This window comes from Puma concolor, chromosome D1 (assembly GCF_028749965.1).
Source record: "Puma concolor isolate L17-30 chromosome D1, mPumCon1.1.hap2, whole genome shotgun sequence".
NCBI classification, from domain to species: Eukaryota; Metazoa; Chordata; class Mammalia; order Carnivora; family Felidae; genus Puma; species Puma concolor.
In genome coordinates, this window is record NC_141676.1 from 96,712,302 (window position 1) to 96,729,696 (window position 17,395).

The 17,395-nt window shown below is 46.8% G+C and overlaps 1 protein-coding gene across 1 annotated transcript; it reads left to right on the plus strand.

Annotated features, from left to right (window-relative positions):
- The first annotated feature begins 13,238 nt into the window (after nucleotides 1–13,238).
- On the plus strand, nucleotides 13,239–16,980 carry BSX (brain specific homeobox). The gene is made up of 3 exons (XM_025929171.2): nucleotides 13,239–13,500; nucleotides 15,489–15,685; nucleotides 16,733–16,980. The coding sequence occupies exons 1-3, from the start codon at nucleotides 13,239–13,241 to the stop codon at nucleotides 16,970–16,972; spliced, it is 699 nt and encodes a 232-aa protein (XP_025784956.1). The 3' UTR covers nucleotides 16,973–16,980.
- Nucleotides 16,981–17,395: the final 415 nt, after the last annotated feature.

Consider the following 17,395-nt stretch of genomic DNA (forward strand, 5'->3'; position numbering starts at 1 on the left):
CACCAACCCGTGAGATCATGACCTGAGCAGAAGTCAGAGGCTTAACCGACTGAGCCCCCCAGGCGCCCCTATATTTATATCTTCTGAGCTACTCTTACCATGTCTGACATCCAGAGAAAGGGCCTAATAAATATCTGTTGAATGAACGGATGGTTGTTTTTTGACTGAATGGCTGCATGGACCCGTCTGGAAACATCGATACTTTTCGCACATCTGAGTGCCTCTCCTCTAACTCCTCATGCATAAAGACTTGACATAAAATGTCCTACCACATTATCATCCTCAGTTACAGCTCTTTTTGGAAAATCTTTATTGGCCTCTACCCTCACCCCACCGCCCTCCAAATTAAGAGTAAAGTCTTCTGAACTGTCTTCCAAAGTACCCATTAATAAGGCCCAAACCACATTTCCAAATCCCGCTCCCAGTCTCCACTCCAGTTTTGATGGTCTCAGGATCCCGAAAATACACTTGTTCTACCCTCTCGCTCTGAATACTCGTATTTGCTATTCTCCTCTATGGGGACAGTGTCCTCACCTCCTTCCCCCCAAATTCTACCAATTCTTCACGGTCCCTGGTGTTGTCTTGCAGGAGACCCTCGCTCTTTCATTATGTTTGATAGATTTAAATGACATTTTATAAAAATTAAAGCAGTAATACTGTATTTACTTAAATTATAAGTCAAATGCCCAATCATTATATTGTAATCCTGAAATTGACAGAACACTGTATGTTAATTACACTGGATAAAAATAAATAAATAAATAAATAAATAAATAAATAAATAAACAAACAAACAATTGAATGGAAACAAATTATGAGTCAAAGTGAAGCCCAGTGGAAAGAGCCCAGTCTTTGAACCCGTGCAGACCTGGGTTTCAATCCCTCTTCTGTCCTTACCAGATGTGTGGCCTGTTAAGTCTAAGTCCTGTCTCTGAGCTTCAGTTTCTTGAAATAGAAGTCCAAAGCAATTATGCTCACTTTGCAGTATAGAGAGAATATATTTAAGCGTGTAATACAATGCCTATCATGGTTTAAGCGCTAGAAGCTGTTACCCTTAATAGTAATTAACATTTTCCTCTGGACAGTTTTTAAAGCTCTTTTGCCAATTTCCCTCACAAAATAGTCCCTACAATAGGTCTCTGAGGTAGGTGGCATTGTACCCACTTGGCGGGTAGGATAACTGAAGCTCTCAAGGGTTAAGTGACCTAAAAACCAGGGTTTTGTACCTGACGTCATTTGCATGTGAATCACCTGGGCTTCTTTCATGTGCCACGGATGAGAATATAAATTGGTACTCCATTTATGGAGTACAGTTTGGCAAAAAGAGTCAAAATTACAAACTCGAGGGGCGCCTCAATGGCCCAGTCGGTTAAGCGTCTGACTTTGGCTCAGGTCATGGTCTCACGGTTTGTGGGTTCGAGCCCCACATCGGGCTCCGTGTTCACAGTGTGGAGCCTGTTTGGGATTTTCTCTCTTTCCCTCTCTCTCTGCCCCTCCCCCATGCGTGCTTTCTCTCTCTCTCTCTCTCTCTCTCTCAAAAATAAATAAAATTGAAAAAACAATTACATACTCAATCCAGCAATTCATCGTCTAAGAATGCCCATGTGTAAAATAATATGTGTATATGGTTATTTATTGCACGTATTTAGTGCAGCATTGTTTGTAACAGCACAAGATTGAAAACATCCTAAATATCTTAAGAAATCATCCTGGATCTCATAGAAAGAAACTGGTTAAATAACCGTGGCACATCCGTGCATGTTACAATGTGCAACCAAAAAAGAGTTAAGTAAAAAATCAAGGTGTAGAAAGTCTGTAGGAGGCTACCCTTCTCCCTTTGTTTAAAAAGAGGGAGACGGGGTGTGTCTGTGTGAGGAATGTATATACATATAGATTTCACCCATACATTTATTTATTCACAGATATGTTTGTTCATATATACGTATGTGTGTGTATGTACATATATAATCTGTATATGCTTAAAATATGTCTGGAAGGATACTTAGCAGTAACAGCAATGGGCTCCAAAGAGAGAATTGGCCAAGAGAGGGACAGGGGAGATGTTTCAATTCATAACTTTTTCTAATTTTTGACTTTGGAATTATTCGAATAGACAGCCTATAAAAAATGATCTCATTGGAAGACAGAACATGGCAATGAAAAGAGATAAAGCACGTCAATATAATATTTAGCCTATTTCATTTTTTTATTTAAAAAAAAATTTTTTTTAACGTTTATTTATTTTTGAGACAGAGAGAGACAGAGCATGAACAGGGGAGGGGCAGAGAGAGGGAGACACAGAATCTGAAACAGGCTCCAGGCTCCGAGCTGTCAGCACAGAGCCCGACGCGGGGCTCGAACTCACAGACCGTGAGATCATGACCTGAGCCGAAGTCAGCCGCCCAACCGACTGAGCCACCCAGGCGCCCCATATTTAGCCTATTTCAAAAGTGAGGGGCATGTCTGCCAATACTATGGTGATTCAATACCAAGGAGGAGTGGTTTTCTGATGGAGAAGGGAATGATCTAGGTGTAGATTTGGATGGAAATTACCTATGTAGATGGGAGCTGAGAAGGATGATACTTCCAGAAAGACAGATGAAAGCAATTTTTACTGAGTTAGGTGAGGCTAAGACCTCAGCGTGCAAAGCAGAGGTTCTATTAAAAAATTTTTTTTAAATGCTTATTTATTTTTGAGGGACAGAGACGGAGCATGAGTGGGGGAGAGGCAGAGAGAGGGGGAAACACAGAAACCAAAGCAGACTCCAAGCTCTGAGCTGTCAGCACAGAGCCCGACGCGGGGCTCAAACTCACAAGCTCTGAGATTATGACCTGAGCCGAAGTCGGGCACTTAACCGACTGAGCCACCCAGGCACCCCAGAGGTTCTATTTTAGTTCGGTTTGAAGAGACTTACCCAAATTCACCAGTCCATATCTCTTCCCCCCACCAAACCACATGGCATTAAAAAAAAAAAAAAAAAGATATGGCATCACCACACCTTCTTAAGGAGCTGCCTGCCTTTCATTCAATGGGGAGGGATCTGGTAACCAGGACTCAATTATTTTACCCGGCAACTGTCAAATAATACTGCAATCAATCATAGAAGTATTTTCGTGTCAATTTTGGGAAAGTCCACTGTGCAGTGGAAAATATTAAAGACATAGTAGATAAAATTAAATCCTTGGCTTAAAAGTGGAAGCAAAATATACACCTATGAGAAAAAGTCTCCAAATGCATACCCACCTTTTTCCAAGGTATATGTTCAATAAATGTTTGCAGATGAAAACTGAACAAATCACAGAGTTTTTGGCCTTACTGTATCTCACTATTATTTTCTATTCTAATTACAATTGAGCCTATATCATCTTAGTGATGTTTTCCTATTGAAGCAAAATACACACAGAAGCTCTTGGTTAGTTTTGTTTGTTTTGCATGTTTCGAGTTACATGTAGTGTGTGTGTGTGTGTGTGTGTGTGTGTGTGTGTCTGTGTATTTGAAGCAGACGTAAGTCTTCTACTTTTCTTTGTTTCCTGTACTTCACTACCCTATCTCTCCAAACCACCTCATATAGAGCCTAGCAAAGGTAGGATACTTGGTAGACAATAAATGCTCTTTGCCAGATTGTTCTCTTGTGGTAGAGAACACCACCAGACTTGGTGTTGATCTTACCGTATTTTCTAGTTTAATGTTTTTGAACTCTGGCGGGGGAAAGTGAGATGATGCCATCTTCAATTTTTTTCATAAATCTTTTTTTTTTAATTTTTGTTTCAGAGAGCACGAGAGGGGGAGAGGGACAGAGGGAGAGAGAGAGAGAAGGAGAGAGTCCCAAGCAGGCTCCACACTCAGCACGGAGCCTGACGCAGGGCTCGGTCCCATGACCCTGGGATCATGACCTGAGCCAAAAGTCAAGAGTTGGATGTTGAACGGACTGAGCCCCCCAGGAGCCCCAGATGCTGCCTTTTTCCTTAAAATCTTCTTCAAGGTGTCTTCTAGAACTAAATAGATATTCCCCACTTGTTCCCATTTGTATGCAGGAGAGTACTATTTAGGCACTGTCTCCTTCCCAATACCTTCCTTTTTGTTGTTGACAAGAAACTCTTTCTGGGATTATATAAGCTCCTTTTATATAACGATACGATGTTGGATGTGTTAATCACCCATGTCAATAGTAGTCCCAGGGTTCCAGAATTGATCCTGTGGTCTTGCTTGTATCGGTCAGGCCACCATCAGTCTCCACTCTCCCTGATATCACCATCACCAACAGCATGAGCAGTGGTCATAGGATTACTTACTGAGATCTAGCTGTATGCCAGGCACCTAGCAAAATGCTTTACATATATTACCTTTTATTTTTTTTTATTTTTTATTTTTTTAATTTTTTTTTCAATGTTTATTTATTTTTGGGACAGAGAGAGACAGAGCATGAACGGGGGAGGGGCAGAGAGAGAGGGAGACACAGAATCGGAAACAGGCTCCAGGCTCTGAGCCATCAGCCCAGAGCCCGATGCGGGGCTCGAACTCACGGACCGCGAGATCGTGACCTGGCTGAAGTCGGACGCTTAACCGACTGCGCCACCCAGGAGCCCCATATTACCTTTTAAAAATTGAGGTATCATTGACCTAAAACATTGGCTATGTTGAGGGTGTATACATTCTCTGAATCACTCCCCCAAGCTGTCCTATGAAGTAGGGCTTAGAGGGGTTAAATAAAATTCCAAGTTCATAGAGCTAGCATGCAGCGATGACGGAGCCAGACTGTAACCTCCAAGCCCTTTTCTGTTTACCATTGGCAACGTTCACCTTGAAGTGATGATGCGAAGTGTGTGTGTGTGTGTGTGTGTGTGTGTGTGTGTGTGTGTGTATTCATATTCCAAAGTTAAAACCTTGAAATATCCTTTCTGGTATTTGAGATTCTAGGTATCGAAGGTAATGGTATGAATTTATAAATCCTCCAAGGAGGACTGGGAAGATGGGTGTCTTAAATCAAGGGCTAGAGCCTGGAGCCTGTTTCCGATTCTGTGTCTCCCTCTCTCTCTGCCCCTCCCCCGTTCATGCTCTGTCTCTCTCCGTCCCCAAAATAAATAAACGTTGAAAAAAAAAAAAAAATTTAAAAAAAAAAAAAAATCAAGGGCTATCGTTTTAGGTTTTCCTCCAGATGAGAAATAAACAGCATCTGTGATAGCTTTACTTGTTTATTTTACAAAGATAATGTGGTTGAAATGAACAGACTATGGACGCTGGGGTCAGAGAAATCTGAGTTCATATCCTGACATACAGAGCCGAGTGATCTTGAGTTCATGACTACCGAAGGGGTACTCCATGTCTTTATATGTAAAAACAAAAGAGGTGCGATCTTCAAGTAAGAAAGCACAAAGCATGCGATATATAATGTAAATACGAGAAATGTCCATATCACCATCATTGAAATAGTCAAAAAGTATTCTTCAAAGCCCTTTCTTTAAGTGATTACGTAGGTATTATCCCTAATTTCTGGATGAGAGTGGGGTGTGTGATCAGCTTTTTGAAAATCATAAATATAGGAAAAAGCATTTCAGGACCTTTACTAACAAATAAAACTTTAATGTCCTTTATAGGCAAATGTCTGTGAAACACAACTTTATACTAATTTGGGTTCAGTAACTTAGGGAAAAGGGCTAAAATCATAATGTAATGTAGTGAATTCTGATTTGGACATTTTGGGGTTGAAGTAAAAGAATTCCTTTTTCCTTTAGGTTTTAATTTGAACACGATTGAGTTTTTAATAACACCACATTCATATGATTCCCATTCAAAGGGTACAAAAGGGCATGTAGGAATTGCATCAAAGTGTGAGACTGATTATTTCCCCCACAGTTTTGCCAACAGGAGAGGGCAATTAGATTTTTTTATTTTTCAATTCCATATATTAATGATGCTGTCTCAGTGTAGCTGATCTTTCATTAGGCTTCTTTTTAGCATAATGATTAGCCTCTTTAAAATGTTTAATAGCCACGGGTGCGTGGGTGGCTCAGTCAGTTGGGTGACTGACTTTGGCTCAGGTTACAATCTCGTGGCTTGTGAGTTCGAGCCCTGCATCAGGCTCTGTGCCGACAGCTCAGAGCCTGGAGCCTGCTTCCGATTCTGTGTCTCCCTCTCTCTGTACCCCTCCCCCACTCATGCTCTCTCTCTCTCTCTCTCTCTCTCTCTCTCTCTCTCAAAAATAAATAAACATTAAAAAAATAAAATGTTTAGGGGCGCCTGGGTGGCGCAGCCGGTTAAGCGTCCGACTTCAGCCAGGTCACGATCTCGCGGTCCGTGAGTTCGAGCCCCGCATCGGGCTCTGGGCTGATGGCTCAGAGCCTGGAGCCTGTTTCCGATTCTGTGTCTCCCTCTCTCTCTGCCCCTCCCCCGTTCATGCTCTGTCTCTGTCTGTCCCATAAATAAATAAAAACGTTGAAAAAAAATTAAAAAAAAAATAAATAAAATGTTTAATAACCATTTATATTTTCTTTTTTTGTGAACTGTTTCTTCGTATCTTTTGCCGATTTTTAAATTGTTCTCTTGGCCTTTTTCCTTATTGATCTGTAGGAACTTTTTTATATATAACAAATTATCCCTGTGTCTGGGATATGAGTCACAAATACTTTCTATCCGTTTTGTTGTCGTTTTCCTTTGCTTTTGATAATTTTTGGCATGCAGAATTGTGAAAAGTTAATACAGTTAATTTTATCAGCATTTTCTTCTTTGGCTCCCAGGTTTTAGGTTATACATAGAATGACTTTTCTTATTTTCTGTTTATTCAAGAAAACCTCTCAGGGACACCTGTGTGTCTCAGCCGGTTAGGCTCTTTATTTTGGTTCAGGTCCCAATCTCATGGTTTCTGAGATCAAGCCCCGCATCCGGCTCTGCACCGTCAGCTTGGGATTCTCTCTCTCCCCTCCTCCTCTCTCTCTCTGTCCCTCCCCCCATGCATGGGCTTGCTCTTTCTCTCTCTCTCAAAAGAAATAAACATTAAAAAAAACAACAACCTCTCCAATAGTTTTTCTGCTGTTTCCTTTTTTTTTTTTAAATTTTTTTTCAACTTTTTTTTTTTTTTTTTTTGGGACAGAGAGAGACAGAGCATGAATGGGGGAGGGGCAGAGAGAGAGGGAGACACAGAATCGGAAACAGGCTCCAGGCTCCGAGCCATCAGCCCAGAGCCTGACGCGGGGCTCGAACTCCCGGACCGCGAGATCGTGACCTGGCTGAAGTCGGACGCTTAACCGACTGCGCCACCCAGGCGCCCCTCTGCTGTTTCCTTTTAAGATTAACTACCATCTTGGTCATTGCTAAAACCACTTCAATGCTATCCTCTTGTAGTGCAAACATTTGTACTTTCTATTTCTTTTGGTCCACTAACTTGATTGCATTATCAACGAAAGTCGGAAGAGCAAAAATCAATTCGTCTTCGAGAACAGTATTCCCAAACAAATATAGCCGATCCACCATTTTAACAAAAATATACCAGGTATTTAGTTCCATGCACAAAGTCCTCTTGGGAAATGTTTACAAACTCATCTCTATGCCTCCTAATAGAGTTTGAAAAGGTTTTACAATCTCTAACATCAGAAATTCGCAGTTCATAATGGTAGCATTTTATGCCCCATAATTTTCAAAGCTATGCATACTAATCTGGTGTTCTTGTTTGAAGTACATTGTATCAATAGGTACCAAATTTTAAATCTGCGAATAGAATTTGGATGGTTTAGAATGGAAGAAAAGGATATTTAAAAGGCATTTTGATTAGCTTATTGCTTTTTCTCCGGTAATACGTTTGGTTACTTTTTTGGGACTTGATGAGGAAAATGGTGGGGATATTCACTTCACTATATATCTTTTAGAGGATTAAGTATTTCAAACTCCAGGTCTTTCTTTCTATCGCTTTATGAAGCATGTTTTAAATCAAGATGTTAAGGGCAGCACAGAAAACTTTGAAAGAGAAATGAACGTTTTTTAAATTTAATTTTATTTATTTTTTATTTATTTTTGGGAAATGAGTATTTTTTAAAGTTTATTTATTTATTTTGAGACAGAGAAATAAAAAGCATGAGTGGGGGAGGGGCAGAGAGAGAGAGAGAGAGGGAGAGAGAATCCCAAGCAGGCTCTGCACTGGGAGTGGACCATTAGTTCATGACCTGAGCCGAAGTTGGACGCTCAACCGGCTGAGCCACGCACGTGCCCTGAGAAATGAAAGGTTTTGACCCTATAGACTGACATTGTCCTGAATGAGCAAACTGGATGGTCCTTACCTGAGGAATACTGTGATTTGGATATCTTGAATGTGTTCTCATGGGAGTTCACATCCTAATTTCTGGGGGTAAGGGCATTATTTGAAGATGCATTTGCAGGAAGCATTCAGTGACTCCTGTTCTTTCTCTAGACATATCATCCACTTTGATAGTGCTTAAAATAAAGTACTCAGAAAGTGAGCTGAAACCGACAGAAAGCAATATAAGACAAAATGTTATGAGTAAAGCGTGTTACTCGGATCCTTCTAAAATACGTTTCCCCCCTTATTTTGAAGGCCACTATATAGGCAATGTGGCTAATGGCACCAGTCTCTTCCTTTGATCATCAATAGAATTATCTTTTTGGGAAACCAAGTCCCAGCTCAGATGACAGTTTTAGATGAGGCAGACATGAAAGAGAGAAGTGTTGTTTAATTATTTGCTCCCCCAAAAATATGTCTTTTCTCTCTTGGAATTCGTAATTCTTCAGTTGAAACCATAAGCGGGAGCTCTATCAGCTCTTGTGGGTTGGGTGGGGGGAAATGCATGTGATCTTTATTTATTTTTTGCTCAGGGCAAATCCTGAGCAACAGTGTGCAATCTGTTTATATGTCAGCCTATCATATAGCTCCAGCCTGCTGGATCTGGGCGACAGATTTTAGTCAAACGAGAATCAATAAATGTGAGTCCATTTATCTAATGTCCTAAACCTTGGGGAAAGCTCGGGAAGGTGTGTACTGAGTAGCCTGGCATATAGTCGATGTTCGGTGAACACAATAATCGTATATAATGCATGCATAAAAGGCAGGCCTAAGAAAGTGCTAGGGTGGCTTCAGCCACTGCTTCCCATTTTTCTGTGTATGTCTACCTACACTGGAAAGGGGTAAAAGGGATTATGACAATGAACTAGCCATGTGCTTCCCAATAGGTAACTACTAGTTTAACCAGTAGCCACGTGCATGTGGTTACTGAGCACTTGAAATATGGCTAGTAAACACTGAGATGTGCAGTGACTATAAAATACACGCTGGGTTTTGGAGATTTAGTATTAAAAAACACGAAGAAATTAATCTATTTGTATTGATTGGATGTTGAATGGTATTCTTGGTATATTGGGGCTAAATGAAATACATTAACGTTTCACCCATTTCTTCCTACTTTTTGCAGGTGACTAGTAGAAAATTTAAAACTACCTATGTGGCTCACATTATTGGACAGTGCTGGGCTATCCTTTAGAGATAATCCAGGCAATGAAACATCTCTGCTTTTAAGGGGCGAATTGTTTATAAACTACCTAAAAATATAACTTTGGGGCACCTGGGTGGCCCAGTTGGTTAAGCCTGTGGCTCTTGATTTCACCTTAGGTCATGATCTCACGGTTTGTGGGATCGAGTGCGTCTGGCTCTGTGCTGACAGCGCGGAGCCTGCTTGGGATTCTCGCTCTCTCTCCCTCTCTCTGTGCCCTCCCCCCCTCTTTCTCTCAAAACAAATAAATAAGCTTTAAAAAAATTTAACATTGTTGAATTTATTTTTTGAGAGACAGAGCGCGAGTGGGACAGGGGCAGAGAGAGGGAGACACAGAAACTGAAGCAGGCTCCAGGACCTGAGCTGTCAGCACAGAGCCCGATGTGGGGCTCAAACTCACTAGCGGAGAGATCATGACCTGAGCGGCTGAGCCACCCAAGCGCCCCAATAAATAAGTTTTTAAAAAATAAATAAATATATAACTTTTACCTTTTAGGTAGATTGGCCCTAAAAGGGCCAGGCCAGGTGGCAGGGGAAGGCCTATAAGCTCTGGAGTGCCTCTTCCTCCTTTGGTAGGACAGACCAGAATGGAACGTCAAAAGGAGGCTGGACATCTTGGGGGCCTCCTTCACCCCAAAGCAGAAGTAGGATGGGCCAGGCCAGAGCCTTGGGGGGGAAGGTAGGGAATGGGTTCTGGTAACCCTAGCATTTCTACATTAGAATACACTAGAAACTCAGCTTCTGCTCAGTAGCCCCACCACCAAAGAGAAACTTCCCAGCTTTCTTGACTTTTCAATTTCCCCCAAGGGTGTGGGCCACAGCTCCAGAAGGAGTCTGAGGCCAGGACTCAACAGGCACGTTTCCAGCACAAGCTTTCCCTGTACGGCCTGCCTATTGGCAGGCGGGGCTCACCCCCTAGAGCTCTCAAGATAAGCCCCAGCTGTGATTATTGGAGCACCCTGGGAGGAGGGGTTCGCCCTCATGGAAAAGGGTGGTGACCGAGGAATCCCTGTCTCCGCCTCCACTTCCGATCCTAGTTCCCCCTCGGCGTCCCCGGGCCTGCTTTGGTGTGGGCTGCTGGCACTCTCAGCTACAGAGCTTTGTTTCCTTTCGGTACAGAAAGGGGAGGCGGAGGCCAAGGAGGAAGGAAAACTCCCGCAGTCTTCGAGGTCCTACTTCTTTCCATAGCAATCCAGTTTCCTCCCTTCCTCTTTCGTCGTGGTAGGTTCCTGCTGGGGCCTAGGCAAAGGCAGTATAACTGGATTCCCCAGGGAAATGCCTTCACCTCTCCCTCGGTGGCGCTCAGCGCTTGGCTCAGGAAAGCGAGTCCCAGCGTGAGCAGAACTAGAAAAAGGGGAGCGTGTCTGCCAGAGAGCGGGGGGGGGGGGGGGGGGGGGGGGCCTGGAGAGTTCTGGGGGAAAGTGGGGAGCTGAGTCCTGCTGACGTGGAACAAGGGGGAGGGTAAGGACCCAGCAGACAGCCTATCCCTCCCCTCCCCTTTTCGGATCCCCCCCCCCTCGCCCCCAGAACACCCTGGTTCTTGAGTAAGGCTAAATTCTGACAAAGGGTTGCAGTGCCTTGACTCAAAGGTAACTGTCACCTAAACACATTTTTAACTGCTCCTGCTCCCAAAGGGACATTCACTAGTGTCCTTATTTCTGTTTCCCAGGCTCAAGTTAGTCTCTGAGCCCAGAAATGAGGCTGAAATACCACCTCCCCCCCCACCCCCGCAAGGCTGGGTGCAAATATGTAGGGATGGAGTGCAGGGTGCGTTCAGGGTCTTTACTGAGGCCAGGGTCTGGTTGTACACCCGCCACGCCTTCAGTAGCCACTCAACTCAGCCTTTAGGGTCTTAGGAGACAGGATGGCTTGGCTTTCACTTGCTGTGTAGGGTCTCACTGAGAGAAGTGAGCATCGGTAAAGTGTGGACTGTCACCCCCAGCGCCACTCCCCAAGTCTCCTCGGTTTCGGTTTCCCTCTAGCCCTGCGGAAGATAAACAGACCAGGGCTACAGATGAGGAAGGACTCCTGAAAGTCCACTCTTTTCCTTTGCCTGCTCTCGAGTTTTCAGTTATCATTATAATCAGTTGAAAGAAAGAAAGAAAGAAAGAAGAAAGAAAAAGAAAGAAAGAAGAAAGAAAGAAAGAAAAGAAAGAAAGAAAATGAATCACAGTTCAGACTCCAGGACAAAGCATTCTGATTTTGTTTGGATGGCCTACTTGCCGAGATCTTATCTTAAAGTTATTTCTCCCCCTCTTCCCCCCTTCTTCTCACTCCTCATCTATTTACCATTTACCAGTTCATCCGTATGGAATACGACGCTCCCACTTCGTGGAGCACCGTAGTTTGGGGCCTAATTGATTCTGGTAATTAATTTGTTCTACCTGCTGGATCAGATGGAAATCCTACCCTCGCGCCCAAGGATTAGCACTTGGCTTTCTAACACCTCCTCTAATTATCTAATAGCATGGGTTGTGAGGACTCACTCTCTATTAAAACACTTTTACTATTAGCGGTGGTGATTGGAATTGTGAGGACGACTATATTTCAACAAATTAGAGCTTAAAAATGGGGAGATGGAAGAGAAGTGGCTTCTTTTAATTTCCCCGAGTTTAACATCAATAATTAGAGCAATTTTCGGAGATGCGAGCTGAAATTACCCCTGCTGTGCTGTAGATGATCACCTTAATTTTAGCAAATTGACTCCAGGGAAATAAATGGGACAGATTAGAAAGAGACAAACAGAAGAACAAAACAAAACAAAAAAAAATTTAAAAAACCCAAACCAGAAGGATTGGGAGTAAGGGAAGTGAAAAGAAAGGCTGGGAAATAGAACAGGACACAAAAACCGAGGACAATTATTTGGGGGGGGGGGCTAGCATGGAAAGGGGGTAGAATAGCAGAACTAGGAAGCTGTGTGAGTGGAATGAGGAGGAAGTAATGGAAATCTGAGAAGAGATGGAGACTGGCATTAAGAAGTAGGTCTGGACATACTTACACAGACCAAATTACTTGACTAATGTAGATAAAAATCACACCACTCTCTATAACTGAGGGAAAAAATTGTTATGATCATCAACAGTTTATTTATTTACCTCGACAGTCCTTCCACGCCTCAGCCATCAGTTTAAGTTCGGTGTAGCGGATATGGACTTTTTCTCCTCACGTCTCCCTTTCTCCTTTGCTATCATCTCTCTAAAGTTTTAAAACCTAGGCCCAACGGCCAAAATAAGTGCCTTATCCCTATTGCTTTGGGGTCGTTTAGATGCCTTTTGCTCTCTAAAGAGGAGTCTGTCGAAAGACAGAGACTTTTTATTTATAGCTTTCTTTTTAAATGGCTGAAAGCAAAGCAGCTCAAATTGAGATCGAGAAACCAACCTGGTAGAGAAGCGAGAACCCTGTCCGCTCCGCTCCCTCCGGGCCTGGCCGGTTGTATTCAGCACCGCGGACAGCTCCCCGCCCCGCCCCGAGCCCACCGCACCCTCCCCTCCGCGGCTGGCAGCTTTGCCATTGGCTCTCCCACCTCCCCTTCTCGAAGCTGCCGATTCTACACATAGACCCAACCTACCCAGGAGCTTGTCTTCTCGCCTCTCCAGCGCCCGGGGTAGCCCAGGCCGGGGAGAGAGCCTCGAGGGTTTCTGAGCCTCGGAGGGTGGTTGTCGGCTCTCGACTAGGCTTGCTGAGTCGCTGCCTGCTTCCTACACTTCGTCTCCGGCCCTCGCCCTGTGGCAGGCGCTTGGCTCAAGATGAATCTCAACTTCACCTCCCCTCTGCACCCGGCGTCTTCTCAGAGGCCCACGTCCTTCTTCATTGAGGACATCCTGCTGCACAAGCCCAAGCCGCTAAGGGAGATGGCCCCTGATCACTTCGCCAGCTCTCTGGCCTCCCGGGTGCCTCTCCTAGACTATGGCTACCCCCTCATGCCCACACCCACCCTCCTGGCTCCTCACCCTCATCACCCTCTGCATAAGGGAGACCACCACCACCCTTATTTCCTCACCACCTCGGGTAAGTAACAGGGGCCTCAAGGTTTGGGGAGCGGAAGAGCAGGTCTCCCACTACCGGCCCTAAGTCTGTGATGGAGCTGAGGAAAGGCCAGAGCTGGTTCGGCCTGGCTTGGCGGCTTCCTCCCCTAAGTGACAGTGGAAGGTTGGGGATATGGCTGAGCTCCCTTGAGGCATGCCAACCCATGGGGAGCACTCATGGTCACTCTGCATTCTTTACAATGGAGGAAACGTTCCTATCCAAGAGGCGACTGGAGGATTTTGATGATAGTCTTGGTAGACCATGCTCAGTCTCCTTCCTTGTGGTCTTCCTGGCCACTTTGGTCCAGCTCTCAATCCTGATTCTCTGCCTCTCCTCATTCTAAAGGAGACTCCTGACCACCCCATGGAACACAGCTCAACTTTCCAGCTCATTAGTTCCAAAGGCTCCGGGCAGGCCAGCTCTCTCCTCTCAGGCACTGAGCATTCACGGATGCTGAAAGGGCTTAGAAATGAAAGAAGGTTTGGGATATTCGGAGGACTGAAGGTTTGACGTGGCCAGAATAGGGGAATAATGAACCGGGGCACGGGAGGAGGGACGCTGCTCCTCTTGAACTCTCCTTACTCCAGAAGTCTAACTCACAATCTTGGGCTTGGCTGCCCTCCTCTGCCCTGGTTGCTGGCTGAGCTGGAGCCCTACGCCAAAGTATCTTGATTTTCCGTGAATGACAAGGACTGGGGGGAGGGGCAGCAAAGTGTGGTTGGGACAGGGAGAGGTGAGGAAATACCCAGATTTTTTTTTTTTTTTTTTTTTGCTGCTCTCTGAAAGGCCACATTCACGCTTTCTTCTCTGGCATTTTCATTCCAGTTAAAACATAATAGTTTGCTGAATGCAGGTGCAGAGCACGGCCGAAAAAAACAACCCTGGTCTGGGGGAGAGCCGTGGAAACACACGAGGCAGTTTGCGAAATATGGGCTCTGGGATCTACGGAGAGAGCTAGAAGTTTTTGTGATGCGGTAAAACCCCGATTCTGAGGCACGAGGTCGGAAGGGCAATTACAAAAGCTATGTGGAAGCCTGCATTTTGGTATTGTCTTCACTGCCTGGCCAATGACCGTCTCTTCTGGGTTCCCCCCAAACAGCAGTGGCCAAAGCCCGTGATGACAGAACTGCTTGTTTTGTTTTTGGTTTTTCCCTGGGATTGGCAGAAACGGATGTCTGTGGCGGTTTACTTGGGGGCATCTCAGACCCTGTAATGCCTGTGAAGGTCAGGAAAGACAAGATAAGTCTCCCCAGACCTGGCGGGGGTGGGGAAAGCACTTCAGTCCTTCTGCCTAGGGTCCGAGAGAAAGAATGAGGGCCGGATTACAGGTCTGGGTCCCCAGCGGGCCTCCTCCTTCCGGAACGTGCCAGGCGGGCACTGCCCCTCCCTTCTGGCCCTTGAGCTTCTCCTGATGAGTTTTCATCTGTTTCCTTTGGCCGCAGGCGGGAGAATGGGGGCAGCTCAGGAAAGAGAAAGGTGTTTTTTTTAGTGAGGTGGGGAGGCGAGGCCACAGTCGAGCCTCTAGGAGCCCAAGAGCAATGCTGAATGTCGTCAGGGGTGGGGAAGGGCGGCGGGTGGTCAGAACAGCTACTGGACCAGCGGGCGATCGCAAGAAAACTTCGGGAGGCGCCACAGAGGACTGGGAGCTGGCAGGCGTTATGGAAGTCTTTCAAGAGACATTTTTTAAGGCCCCCGATTAAAAACAATTTCTTTCCCGTTTTACTTCACCGTTGATTGTTTGCGTGTCTAGATGGCCTTCCCGATAAAGACCTTCCAGCTCTATTCTTGTGATGTGTTCTTTCCCCTGCCCTGAGGTTCCTGGGAGAAGGGCTGGAGTAGGTCTGGGGCGGCGAGGGGACCAGCGGAGGCACGCACGAGGCGGCGGGAGGCGCTGGGGACCAGGGGAGCGCGGCGGCGGCGGCTCCCGGGTGTCAGGGCTCGACCCACTCGGTTGCTTTTCTCTCTTGCAGGGGTGCCGGTGCCGGCGCTGTTCCCGCACCCCCAGCACAGCGAGCTGCCGGGGAAGCACTGCCGCCGCCGCAAAGCTCGCACGGTTTTCTCGGACTCGCAGCTTTCCGGCCTGGAGAAGAGATTCGAGATCCAGCGCTACCTGTCCACGCCAGAGCGGGTGGAGCTGGCCACGGCCCTCAGCCTGTCCGAGACGCAGGTGGGCCGGGGAGGGGCAGATCCGATCCCCGCCCCGCTTTCCTCTCCCGGTAGCTCCCGCCGCCGCGGAGTTCTGGAGTGGGAGTGGCCCCTCTCCCCGTTATTCTAGGCTTCTCCAAAGATCCTTAGTAAAGGTACCGACACTTCCAACCTCGGGTCAGGCTTCCCGAGACCTGATCTCATCTCTCTCTCGAGCGCTAGACCTGGAAGAGAAACACCTTTGGTGATCCTGATGTCCCCTGTCTGTGTGTCCGAGGACCGCTCATTCCTGTGCCGCCCCCCCTCCTCTCCGAGCCGGGCGGTAACCCCGGTCGGACGTAAAAATCAGAGACTAGGCCGGCTCTTGCCCCGAGAGAAGCGAGAGAAGCGCGCACGGAGGAAAATTCTTTCCTTACTATTTTAATCTCTCTCCCGCCTGCGAATCCAGCCTCCCCACTCCCCTCCTCTTCACTGCCCTGTCCCGAGTGGAAGACCTGTTTTTTTCCATCTCCCAGATGCTGTTCACCTGCAACCTTCAAACTCCTTCCTCCACTGCCTCTCTCTCTCTTCTATTCTCTGTACCCGGGAGCCCCGCCGGGCGCCAATGGTTTTTCTTTCTGATGAGAACCAGCAAGATTGATTCTCCCCCTCCCGTCCAGGAGTCTTGCTGGACCGGGTGTTTAGAGGTCATAATCAGGAGAACGTAAGGTAAACACGAAGGAGATTCGCCCACGTAGCACTTACTACTGGCCATTCTAATTAATAACATTAATTAGATATTAGTATTAACCAGTATTAACTAACCACACCCGTTTGACCTTTACTATTGTTTTGGATAATGACTTCCAGGAGCCTTAGGATGTCTGGTTCTCATTCAGCCTAAGACAGTAACTTGCGAGCAGTTCAGGTGTGACTTAACCCAAGGAAGAGATGGTCACAGCTCCTGGGTAATTCGTGAATGGGTCGCGGTCCATTTTCCTAGCCCCCAGCAGTCTCTGAGATCTTAGTAACTATGGGTCTGAAGGGATGACGCGGTTGTATATATATATTTTTTTCTCCCTGCAATCAGGTGAAAACGTGGTTCCAGAACCGGCGGATGAAGCATAAAAAGCAGCTGAGGAAAAGTCAGGATGAGCCCAAAGCGCCCGATGGGCTCGAGAGCCCCGAGGGCAGCCCTCGCGGCCCAGAGGCCGCATCCGCCGAGGCTCGGCTGGGCCTGCCCGCCGGCCCCTTCGTGCTGACCGAGCCCGAGGACGAGGTGGACATCGGGGACGAGGGGGAGCTCGGCTCGGGGCCGCACGTGCTCTGAGCCGCGTGGCGGGGGAGGCGGGGAGGACGCGGCGGGGCGGGGCGCGGGGCCCTCCGGGAGCCGGAACACTGGGACTCGGGGCCGGGGGCGGGCCTCGGAGACAAACAAAACACACCTGTCAACCCTCGAACTCGTGCGGGGGCCCCGTGCTCACGCCCTCCTCCCCCTGCGGCCCGCCGAGGCCCTGCCGGGCGAGCGCGCACCTGCGTTAGCTCATTCCCGCGCCCCGCGTCTTAAGTGGCGCAAGCTGGACCCCGGGCTGGCGGTTCTCTGAACTCCGCCGCGATCGCAGACCCTCTCGGCCCTCACCTCTCCGCCACCTGCCCCCAGCTCCGTTGTGCAGGCTCCGCGACCTCTCCACCGGGACCCTTTGCCCTTCCTTGGGTAGACCGATTGGCCGCAGGTAAGGGACCGGGTGGGCGC

Coding starts and splice junctions, on each gene's coding strand:
- BSX (XM_025929171.2), top strand. CDS start 13,239: ATGAATCTCAACTTCACCTCCCCTCTGCACCCGGCGTCTTCTCAGAGG. Junction 13,501..15,488: donor TTATTTCCTCACCACCTCGG/GTAAGTAACAGG, acceptor TCTCTCTTGCAG/GGGTGCCGGTGCCGGCGCTG. Junction 15,686..16,732: donor TCAGCCTGTCCGAGACGCAG/GTGGGCCGGGGA, acceptor CCCTGCAATCAG/GTGAAAACGTGGTTCCAGAA.